General features: G+C 57.7%; 2 protein-coding genes across 2 annotated transcripts in view; one reads left to right on the forward strand and one right to left on the reverse strand.

Annotated features, from left to right (window-relative positions):
- Positions 1-741: 741 nt before the first annotated feature.
- VOLCADRAFT_97180 (uncharacterized protein) lies at positions 742-8,667 on the reverse strand (the record flags this gene model as incomplete). The annotated part of the gene is made up of 15 exons (XM_002956190.1): positions 742-813; positions 1,140-1,182; positions 1,605-1,681; positions 1,955-2,005; positions 2,503-2,592; positions 2,864-2,962; positions 3,351-3,391; positions 3,722-3,950; positions 4,447-4,665; positions 5,016-5,137; positions 5,331-5,415; positions 5,793-5,926; positions 6,856-6,988; positions 7,872-8,004; positions 8,567-8,667. 15 exons carry the CDS (start codon positions 8,665-8,667, stop codon positions 742-744), a joined length of 1,629 nt encoding a protein of 542 aa, XP_002956236.1.
- Positions 8,668-9,530: 863 nt separating this feature from the next.
- VOLCADRAFT_107126 (uncharacterized protein) overlaps positions 9,531-11,433 on the forward strand; it is a gene marked incomplete at its 3' end in the record, with an annotated part of 16,575 nt that continues 14,672 nt past the window's right edge. The window contains exons 1-2 of the mRNA XM_002956141.1: positions 9,531-9,988; positions 10,222-11,364. Coding sequence (XP_002956187.1) covers positions 9,944-9,988; positions 10,222-11,364 — 1,188 coding nt within the window. The 5' untranslated portion in view covers positions 9,531-9,943. The remainder of the gene's footprint in view (positions 9,989-10,221; positions 11,365-11,433) is intronic.

The raw sequence follows: 11,433 nt of genomic DNA on the forward strand, positions 1-11,433 counted from the left end.
TTGGCCCTGTTGGTGTTGAATTATTATTGTATGTAATAAATTCGCCGCAGAACTAGTGCCCGTTGGAAGCAAGGCAAAAGTATGTACACTACCACACCAGTAAGGGACCGTGTGCCCGTTCGCTCGAGTCAACTATTGTAAACCCCGGCGCGCAGTAAAAGGGAGATGGCTCCGGGCAATCAACATTTGTCACAACAAGCAACAAACAAGTCGGTCAATCGACAATCGCAATACAATCGCAACAAGCGCGGCGGAGTCCCTCATTAGGCGGAGGGTTCCGTCAAAGCGGGGAGAACCATGTACCGTTCATAAAAGTTAATATTACGGTGTCGGTGGGGCGACACTGTCGTCATCCTACCGGCCGCGTTAGAGAGTGAAGCGCCGTTTAGCGCTGCATGACCTGTCTCCCAGACCTCGGAAAGGTCTATAGGTTGTGACGTGCGCCCGCTGCTGCGACAGCTTCTCAAGGTCCTGACCTATATACGTCCTGACCTACCCCACCCCGCAGGACGAGCAGCTAGCTGCATGTCTGGGCCTCAAATTCAACTGTATAATTAACAACAGTGTTGTACTAGTAGTATTAATCGTTTACATTGGCCATCCTCCTCTTTCTCCTCCTCACTCCCGTCCCCGCACGTCCCTCTGGAGATTTTCGTCCTCGCAAAACTGTGTAGAAAAGCCGTAGACACACGACGATGACGATGATGATGACAATTGTAATCGTGGAGGACAGTCGTACGATCACTGTCGTACATCCGCGAGACGCTCCAGGACCTTGACAGTTAGTTGCCAGAACGGCTCCACCGTTGAGATCTTAATAATGTTAAAGTTACCAAGGGAGAGGGGGGGGAGGGGAGGGGAGGGGAGGGGAGGGGAGGCAGCCGGGGAGGAAAGGAAAAGAGGGAACACATCCTTGGATTTCATCTCACGTGCTGAAGGACGTGGTGGCGTGGGGTTTCGGGAGGCGGCCGTCACCACAACCACTTTTTTCACTCTCCACTTTTCACCCTCCCTCCCTCCCTCCCTCCATTACAACAAGAATGCGCTTGACAAACATGTGCGGTACGGATGCCCCTGAAAGCAACTACGACGGACAACATCACGAAATCAAACCCTTAAACCCTGAACACCCTATTTACCTGGACCCTCTCCTCGAGCGAATGCGCCCCCTTGATGGTGGGTCTGCAACGTGAAACCCAGGGGGTTGGAAAGGGTGCAGACTTGTCTCTGTTTGTTCGTCCAGTTATCTGTTGGTTAGTTTGTCTCTCTTCGCGAGCGCTCATCGCGAAGTGCCGCATCACCCTAAATCCTAAAACCCCGACAACAAAAGACGCGCACAGAAGAGCAACGCGAGGAACACGTCTTAGAGTTCAGGGAGTGCAATTTGGGCTGCAGTAGAATGATGACGTCGTGGACTGAGGGGCGCGTGTGTGCGTGTGTGTTTTACCCGGCTAAACCACGGGGAGGTAGGAGTGACTGGCCGGCTGCAGCGGGAGGCGGTAAACGTGAGGACGATGGGGGCGGAAAGGGGGGAAGGGGGCCCCCAACAGTTAGAACACACCGCAAGCTGCAATACACATACACACACACACGCACGCACGCACCCGAACGAAACCATGTCCATGCCCGGGAACTTCTTCCCCAGGATTCCGCATTCAAGACCCGCGTGAATGGCTCCAACCTGTACGGAAGTGTACGGATACACGGGAGAAATGCATGCGCGCATTCATGCGTCCAAAGGTTGGAATATAAATTACATAGGGGGCCATCAGTGGGAATGCGGAGTTACGTGTGTGTGTATATATGCGCGTCAGCAATTTTTCACACAGCAGAAACGGCGGAGGAGGGCCTTACAACGAGCTCTCCCCCCTCGCTCCTCCCCTCACTTCCCCCCTCACTTCCCCCCTCACTTCCCCCCTCACTTCCCCCCTCACTTTCCCCCGCACTCGCTCACCTTGGCGGACTTGTTTCCCCCGAGCACCTCCCCGTAGACCTCCCGGACCACCTGGGGGGGCCGGAGAGGGGGGGGGCATAAGGGGAATATCACAACACAAAAGTGAGGAAACAAGTGGTGAAAAAAGGTTGTGACGGCGGTGTTGGTTTGCTAGTGCGATACAGATGCGAGCTGTGAGGACATCGCCTCTCCTAACGGTCAGAACTAACGGCAGAAGCGCGTTATGTACGGCAGTATAAGCCGTACTAACAAATTATGGTCATGTTGCTTGGTTGGTTGGTCGCATCAACAGTAAAGGGAAACGGCAACGAGCGGGCGGGCGAGCGGGGTGGGCGGGTTGAGGGAGGGCAGGGGGAAAGGATGCTGAGTGGTGAATGGGGGGTCCGGTCCGCGGAGAAACACCTTCCGCCACGGGCCCCCACCCCTACCACGTCCATAAACCCCCAACCCAACCCCCCTTTATCTACAACTTATCGGTGCTTTGCACAAAGCTTAACGCCATATACACAGCGTAAGTATTATTGTTTAAAAATATCACCCATGCGCACCTGGAGCACCTTGCTGTCCAAGTTGGGTTGCCAACCGGGGTAGGCCTCACCCCGCTGCACCTCCACACAGCCCGCCAGAGTCGCCAGGCCCTACGATGGGGGATGTTGTTTGGGGACCCGCTGAATAGAGGGGACCTTGGCGACCCGGGTGGGGCTAGGCTGGGATAGGGTGCGAGCTGCGAGGAGTGGCAAACACACATACACACACATACACACACGCATGCACACACGGCACATACATAAGAAGCACCTCATCCCCACCAGCACTGGTAACGGCGACAACCTGACCACCAATCCACCATGCCGACCGAGTATAAATATCCAAACATACGGCAAGATACGGCACAGTACGACATTGTACCTGGATGACGTCACGTGTAGCCTCCAGGGAGGGCGTCAGGGAGGAGCGAACGGTGTTGGTGATGACGTAATGCCGGAAGGAGGGCAGGGAGCAGGGCGCCTGTGGGAGGGGGGAAAGTGGGAAGGGGGGAGGGTTGGAACGGGGGGTTTAGGTCTTCCTTTGGGTCCTCTGGAAACATTTTTTAGGTCAAAAAGAGGTTGAAGCTCTCGCGGGTTGTTGGCTGTGGGGCAGGTACGCCTCGATGCAGCCGGTGGCCGCTTCCCCTCGACCCAGTACTGCGCATCAAGGCACGCGATGCGACCGTGGACCACCCATTCCTCGCCCCGGCAGGTTTGTGCGCTCTTCGCCCTCTGTCATCCGCCAACCTCCCATCATCTCCCTGTCATGGCTCCTGCCTCCTTTTAGCAGCAGCTGCAGCTGCAGCAATAATTGGATTTTACGCAAACAAGATTTGAAGTTTGGATTTATAACGCCGTACAGAGCTCACCTCCTTTATGGATGCGACATTGTTACTCGTCTCCACCAGGCCTATATTTAGTTAGGCAGTTAGGCAGTTAGGCAGGCAGTTGGGGTTTCGTGGACTAGGGAACAGGGTGAGAAGGAAAAGGAGGGAGGAGCCGCTCATCCACCTACACACAATATGCACGCAAATGGAGGAAATAATGTTTGCCGCTTACTAAATTTAAATTCAAATTTGAAAAATGCGCGGGCCCTCTCTACCTAAACCCCCGGGGATGTTGGGATCCTATGATCTTGGAATGCAAACAAGCAACGAGCTTTCAACGAAGCAGCTTTTGGTCAAATTTAGGAATGAATTGTCGCTCAGTGCAATGAAAGATTGGATGCCGTACAACCCACCCGGTACGGCATGTGAGAACTTGATGGGCCCATGCGGCAAGCCGCGCAACAGCGCCAACAGTCTCTCCACGTCAGCCGGGGACACCACGCTCTCCACGGCAGGCACGTCCTGGAGCCCCGGCACCAGCTCAAGAGTCAAACCCGTCTCTATTGCGCCGTATTCCGTACGGAGTTCGTCCAGCAGAGTCTGTACGGCAGCGGCCACGGCGGCCTGCTTGTCTTCCGCTACCTGCAGTAGGCAAACACCGGGCGGTAGGTATGTGAATAAGGGCTGGGGGACGACATGGAGGTACGCAATGCTCTGTTTAATTTTCCACTTTGCGGATTAGTGATTCGAATCCTTAAAAGGTTCCGGGATCGATTCCGACAAGGAGCAAGGTAAGAATAAGTGGGTGGATGCCCCCCACATGCCGATGGACGGTGATGGACCCTCCCGGTAAAATAGTGAAATGGAGAATTAATACCGTAGTTGATCCGGGGGCAGATTTCCCTGGATGTCAGTGGTGGTAGTGGTGGTTGCTGAACACCCGAAAACAGACTTAAATGACTTAAGGGTGAGGAGACGGTTGAGAGTGCCCCGAAACGGGGAACGTTAGGGTGCCAGCAGGCTACTGGGCAAGGGTGAAGCTATAACTCCCCATCTTTAAAGAACCGTACATACATATGCACGTACATGCACGCAGGAAAACATGCACACACGCTGTCGTACTGGTGAGAAAACTCACCAGTACGACAGCGGACGCATCTCGCGCGATTGCGTTGCGTTTGTCGCCGCCGTTAATTTCCGCCAGCCGCCAGCCGTCCGGCCCCGCCGCTGCCGCCACCGCCGCCAGCGCCCTTCCCATCAGCTGTACGGCATTGCCTCGACCTTCGTGAATATTGAGACCGCTGTGGCCGCCCAGCAGGCCCCCTAGCTTCAACTGCTGAGGGGGTTTGGGAGGGGGCTGAGAGGGTTAGGAAGAGAGGTAGGGAGAGAGGTAGGGAGAGAGGTAGGGAGGTAGGGAAGGAGAGGTAGGGTAGGTAGCGCGGGAGGGAGAGGTTGCTCAAGGAGGAAAGATAAGCTTGTTTACTCGTAGCTATCCTTCTTCCCCACAGCCTTTCTGTCCCACTACCCAACCCCCAGGCTGGGAAAAGCGAGCCTCAGGTCCCCGCGCCGTGCCACCATCATTATAATGATGACCACCACGATGGACGTGATCATCATTGTACACATCCGCACGCCCGTACGCACTGACAGATAGACAAACAGACAGACAGTTTAATTGGGCGTGTGGGTTACCGCAGTACTCCCCACCGTGTGCGCCGTCATGGCGGCAGCGGAAGAGGATGACGATGGCGGGGGCTCCAGCGCTACCCTCAGCACCAAACTCATGTCGCCACCTCCCGCGCAACCGATGAAGATCTCCCCCCAGTCTTCTGCAAAGGGGGGAAAGGGGGTGAGGGTGAGGGCGAGGGTGAGGGTGAGGGCGAGGGTGAGGGTGAGGGCGAGGGTGAGGGTGAGGGCGAGGGCGAGGGGCAGGAGAAGAAGGGACTCCGTGTTACTCCGGGAGAGAGGTGGTAGATGGAAGAAGGCGTTCGGGAGGAAACTGAGGCAGCGGGCTACTCGCACCGCACACGGCACCGGTGTTTAGCGGGATATGGGCCTCATGAAAAGGGTAGGGGTCGTGGGGCTGAGAAAGCGACAGAAACCTGCGCTGTTGTGTGTGTATGGAAAATGCGGAGGGCGAAGAGCCGGCGGGCGGCAGCTATTAGATGGCATGGGGGCCGGGACGGGGGGTTAGCTGGCAAAGGAGGAGGGGGAAGAGGAGGAAGAGGCTGTGGCAGCAGACATACACCACCTTCGCACCTTCGCATCGCGCACGGACGGGGTCCCGAACGGGGGCTGAGTGCGACTCAGCCCAAGAAAGAGCGCTAGGCACCCCGCACCGGCCATCTCCCCATAGGAGCCTCACATTTCCTCCTGCATTACCGGTCTAAGAAACCTTGGAGTATCCGTCCGTTTGATATTTTCTTTTCGTCAATCGTCCGTGCTTCGTCGTAGCCCGCATGAAAGCCCTACATGCCAGCTTACCCCCCCACCCCCACACACACTTAATCCCGCCCCCTCGCACACAGCCGCTCGGACACATAGCCACTCGGACCGACCAGAGTCCAGGTTGAGCATCGTACGACCAGTGAGTAGATCCGGAGCAATCTGGAAGGCGCCTGCAGGCCGTACATGTTGTACACACCGTACGTAAAATGAGTCAATTTTTGGTGGGGGGGAGACGGAGGGGAGATCTTTTATTGTCTGCAAGGCAAGACACTTATAATCACAGGACTGACAACATGACGAGTTCTTATTGTACGGCATATCGTACACTTGCCTGTGAGGCCGGTCTCCTCGTCCACAGTGAACAGGCACTCCAGGGGGGGGAGTTTGGCAGTTGGTGGGGAGGACAGTAGCGCCAGGGCCGCAGCCACACCTGCGCACACATGTACATGTACGTGCGTGTGTGTATATCTGTGTGTATATCTGTGTGTATATCTGTGTATCTATTACTTATCGATCCGGGCCTGACGCTGGCCAGGGCCACCTAACCGTATACCCCAACGGGAACGACGGGCAAAGCACTTCATCAGTGGAGGGGCCAATGTCGGTCAGAATCCTATCCGTTCTCCTTTATCAACGCAAGGCACCGTTACCTGTTCGAATCCTCTAGCCAGCTACATGTGTATACATATATATGTGTGTGTGTATACTTGTGTGTGATACTGATGTGTGTGTGCGTACGCGCGCGCTCAAGTGCAACAGTGTTATGCGTGTTGTGCTTGGTTCTATCCAGACACAGACACACACAAACATGGATCGATCAGGGGCAGGGTTAAAGTCGGGCACACAACAAACATCATGCCGAGTGGGGTGGGGTGGGGTTGAGTGGGGTGGGGTGGGGCTGAGTGGGGTGGGGTGGGGCTGAGTGGGGTGCAGCCCAGTGGGGAAACAAGTGCGAAAGGTCCCACCCACCACCGCCACCCCCAAACTCACCGCGGCCCGCACTCCACCCGCCCAGCCACCCACCGCCCCAACCGTACCCCAAACCGTCTCCCTCCCCCCCCCCCCGCAGCCCCCCAGCCCCCTACCCACAGCCACTCACCAATGCCGTTATCGGCCCCCAGGGTGGTCCCACTGGCCTGGATCCAGTCCCCCGCACGTCTGAGCACCAACGGGTCGCGCAGGAAGTCGTGGGTTACGGAGGGGTCCTTCTCGCACACCATGTCCACATGAGCCTGAGGGGGCCACGGGCGGTTCGGGAAGGGGAAAAGCATGGAGACGCAGTACAGACGCGGTACAGACGCAGTACAGACGCGGTACAGACGCAGTACAGACGCGGTACAGACCGACAAGGCGGAAAGAGCAAAAAGCAGCTGCTTGAAACCTGGGCTGAATTACCGGAGGCACCACAAGGGTACTGAGGTGAGGTGAGGATGGGCCTCTGAAGGAGAAGCTGCTGTTCCATCCTTGCTGGCGCCGAAAACATACAACCATTGCACCCGGGGCCCGGGGGCGGAGGAGGGGGGGAAGACGAACCACGAGCGAGTGAAACTGATGAACATGGAAGGACTGAATTGCAGACAGAAGTAAAGAAGGCGTAACTAACCAGTCGGCGGTTTAGTCTAGTCGGAAGAGATGGGGGGAGCGGGAGGGACGGAGGGGAGGGAGGGTGGGAGGAAGGGGAGGGAGGGTTGGGCTGCTGAACCCCGGAGGAGGCGCTGCTGCTGCCAGTTGGCCACTTAGCACCACTGACCCATGGGTCGTCCATCGTCGTCGCCACCGTCGCCATAACTTTACCCTTGGCCCAGGCCGCACAGCTGGATGGACAAACAGACTCACGCAGGGCCAGGCGGGAAACCCCATCCGCTGCACCCACCCACCCTAATGAAATATTCAACGGGCACCGAGATATAAAAGCGGAAAGGGTCGGAATGGCCAACACGTGCCTGTTTGAACCATACGGGATCAATCCCACTTCCCACTGACCCACGGGTCATCAAGTTCACCTGGGTTGCGCGGGCTTCAATAGGCAATTATCAGAACCGGCTCATCTACAACCGAAGCAACCCACAGTGCTTTAACCCGGGATAGCGCCAACCGCGATTTTGTAACGCCAACCTGAATGACGACGCACGGCGCCGCCTCGGCGGCGAGCCCTGACCCTGGCCGGCGAATGACCAGGTTGCCCACGGCGTCCTGCTGCCACGTCAGCTGCCGTTCCGCAGCAAAGTCCTTTAGGTACTGCAGCACCCTGCAAGTGAGTGAGCGAGTAAGTATGTATGTCTGTAGAGTTCGATTATTCGTCACTTGTACATGGAGAGGGTGAAAGTGTGCGCGGCCCTCTGGCTAGCCGATGTGAAACAGTGTGATCGCGAAAGATTGTGTTTTATGCTAGTGAGCTGAGCTGACGCGGCGTGCTGGAGGAATGCTGGAGGAAGCGTTTCCAGTGCGTGTGTGCGTATGTCTGTGCGTATGTCTGTGTGTGTTTTATGAGTGGGGATTATGCGGGGTGATGCACATGGGTGGCTCGGCGTGGCGGGTAGCGCGGGTGAATGGCAGCGGGAGCAGTGGATTTGGGTATGTAGATGTTCAGGGAGGGAGCCTTGTCGAGACTTAGGCAGGACCGGAAGTCAGAGGGGGCAACCCCGAAGGATTCGGTGGTGCAGTCTTTTTGGATACAAAGCGAAATAGCAGCAAGAGCAGACGTGAGCGGAGAATCAGTTGGACGGTAGGACCGCGGTCGGTTTCGGCGGAAGAATGGACCACAGAAGGATGGACCACAGAAGAATGGACCACGGTGTTCGCTGACCCACCGGTGCTCATGCTTTGACGGGCGAGGGATTTGCGTCAAGTCCTTGAAATACCGCCAAAGGAGCTCAGGTTGCAGACCAGCGGTCACATCGTCGGGCACCATCCCCTCGCAACTTAAAATCGGTGTTGCAGATGCTGAAGTTGAAACAGCACGGCGTACAAATGTATTAAATGCAGATCTAAGGTCACTCGCTAATGGTCGACAGCTGCAAGGAAAACGAGTTTGAGACAGCATTCACTTGCAGGTATGTTTGTGACGGTTTTGAAACTATTTATTATTCTTTTGCAGTAGCCATACATTGAATTGAAGTACGCATGAGCCAAAGGCCGGGAACCCGTGATTAAGTGCTCGTCCTGTAGTGCAGTACGGCAAGTGCGGCGCGGGAAGGCGCAGACCAGAATGGGCCAGAGGACAGGGACTGATACGGTAGTTCGTTACAAAGTTTAGCTGGGAACAAAGCGCTGAATCCAGACAACGCAAGTTCGCCAGTCAACCATGCAAGCAAGCGCAAGTCAGAACGTCGTCTGTTGGGGAGTTTGAATTGTTTAAATAGGGATTTACTTTGTATTCGGGACCCAGCTCAATAGGAAAGTAGATAAGGCGATCCGACGTTGCTGGCATATCGGTCGCCAGTAACAGCGAAGTGATGGCAGAGCGCGAGGAATCGCGCGGCGGAGTCCAAGAAGGCTTGGAGGACATCATTCAACAGCGAGACGAAGGAGGACGTCAGAATGGCGGACCAACTAGTTACCCGGAGGGGGCCTGTAGGTTCATCCGAAGGAGGTCTCGCGAAGGGCCGAGCTACCGTGTGGAGCTGCATTCTATCCGGAAGGCCAGCCCCAGGGGCATGCTTTCGCGCAGCGAAGCGCCCAGGCTGAGGCGCCTTAGGACGTTAGGTTTGGTTGCAAGCATCCGGAAGGCCAGCCCAGCGGGTATGCTGTCGCGCAGCGAAGCACCCAGGCTGATTTGCCTTGGGCCGGCAGGTTTTGGTCGCATGCATCCGGAAGGCCAGCCCCAGCGGGTATGCTCTCGCGCGGCGAAGCACCCAGGCTGAGTTGCCTTGGGCCGGCAGGTTTTGGTCGCATGCATCCGGAAGGCCAGCCCCAGCGGGTATGCTCTCGCGCGGCGAAGCACCCAGGCTGATTTGCCTTGGGCCGGCAGGTTTTGGTCGCATGCATCCGGAAGGCCAGCCCCAGCGGGTATGCTGTCGCGCGGCGAAGCACCCAGGCTGAGTTGCCTTGGGCCGGTAGGTTTGGTCGCAAGCATCCGGAAGGCCAGCCCCAGCAGGTATGCTCTCGCGCGGTGAAGCACCCAGGCTGAGTTGCCTTGGGCCGGCAGGTTTTGGTCGCATGCATCCGGAAGGCCAGCCCCAGCGGGTATGCTCTCGCGCGGCGAAGCACCCAGGCTGAGTTGCCTTGGGCCGGTAGGTTTGGTCGCATGCATCCGGAAGGCCAGCCCCAGCGGGTATGCTCTCGTGCGGCGAAGCACCCAGGCTGAGTTGCCTTAGGCCGGTAGGTTTGGTCGCATGCATCCGGAAGGCCAGCCCCAGCGGGTATGCTCTCGCGCGGCGAAGCACCCAGGCTGAGTTGCCTTAGGCCGGTAGGTTTGGTCGCAAGCAACCCGGCAGGCCCGCCACAGGGGCATGCTCCCGCGCAGGGTTGGATTACCTTGAACCCGCCTGCATGGATCCGCTTCTGGAAGGCCAGCACTAAGGGTGGTTGCCCTCGCTTAGCGAATACCCAGGTTGGGTTGCCTGAGGCCGTTAGCCTTGACCCAGAGAATGCCTTCACGACGCAATGGAACCGCGTACAGGAAAGGGACAAGGAAGGCTCAGAGGAGGGACAGGAAGAGTCGTCAGACAGCGACGACGCCCGCAAAGAGGCTTCATCGGCGAAGGCGAATAGGCGAAGCAAGGGTAAGCGGCTCCGTACGCGAGGACTTGGAGTCGTGGCCCCATCCCCAAAGCGCGTGGCGGTGACGCGGCTACCGTTGCACGGACCGGTACGAGTGAGGCCGCCGTCGGAGGCGCGGACTGAATTTGCCGGGGAAGAAGTACCACGGGACTCAAGACAGGGCCAGGGAGACCCGGAGCGTGAAGAGAGGCGGATCGTGGCGCGGTATATCAGGCGGTACGGCATGGAAGGCTGGAAGCAACTGCTGCGCGAAGAACTCCAGGAAGAGGGAGAGGGGGAGCAGCAGCAGTTGGACGAGGGGCCGAACGTGGGGCCTCGAGGAAAGCAGCCCAGCAACGCGGGGGCAGGAACAATGCACCAGGTGGCCGCTGCTGGCCCGGAGGGGCAGCTCGCAGTTTACAGTGTCGTCACAGAAAAGGACGTCCAGGAGGCTCACCGCCGCCGTAAGGAGGCACTTAGGGCCGCTCGGAAGGCGCTGAATCTCGGGGAGTCGGACCGCGTCCCCAACACCCAGCGGTGGGCGACCGTCATGACCCAGGCTGGGGCAATGACGGAAGGCCCATGCGGGCTGCGGGTGGTGAAATCCGCGGTATCGGCGATGCTGGAGCAGGCGGAAGAGGCGGTTGTAGACGCTTTGGCCAATGTGGGCCCAGGGCTGGTCACGGAGCTGCGTGCGTGCTTTAGTGGTGCAATAGAGCCGCATCGTCGCGGAGTGCTAAAGTTTATAGGTCAGCAGGCCAAGCAGGCCTCGAAGGAGCGCTTTGTAGGGCAGGTAACGGGACACCTGGTACAGTGGGGCTGGGTGGAGACGAGTCTGGCGACATTGAAGTTGCGGGCTCGTGATGCACGGCTGCACTGGTTGGAGGGCGCACTACAGGCCGTGAACGTGAGCACGCCGACGTTTCTGGAGATGAAGGAGCGCGCCTGGCCGGCCGTGATCCTGTTGATGCGCGCG

This window comes from Volvox carteri (assembly GCF_000143455.1).
Source record: "Volvox carteri f. nagariensis unplaced genomic scaffold VOLCAscaffold_58, whole genome shotgun sequence".
NCBI lineage: Eukaryota > Viridiplantae > Chlorophyta > Chlorophyceae > Chlamydomonadales > Volvocaceae > Volvox > Volvox carteri.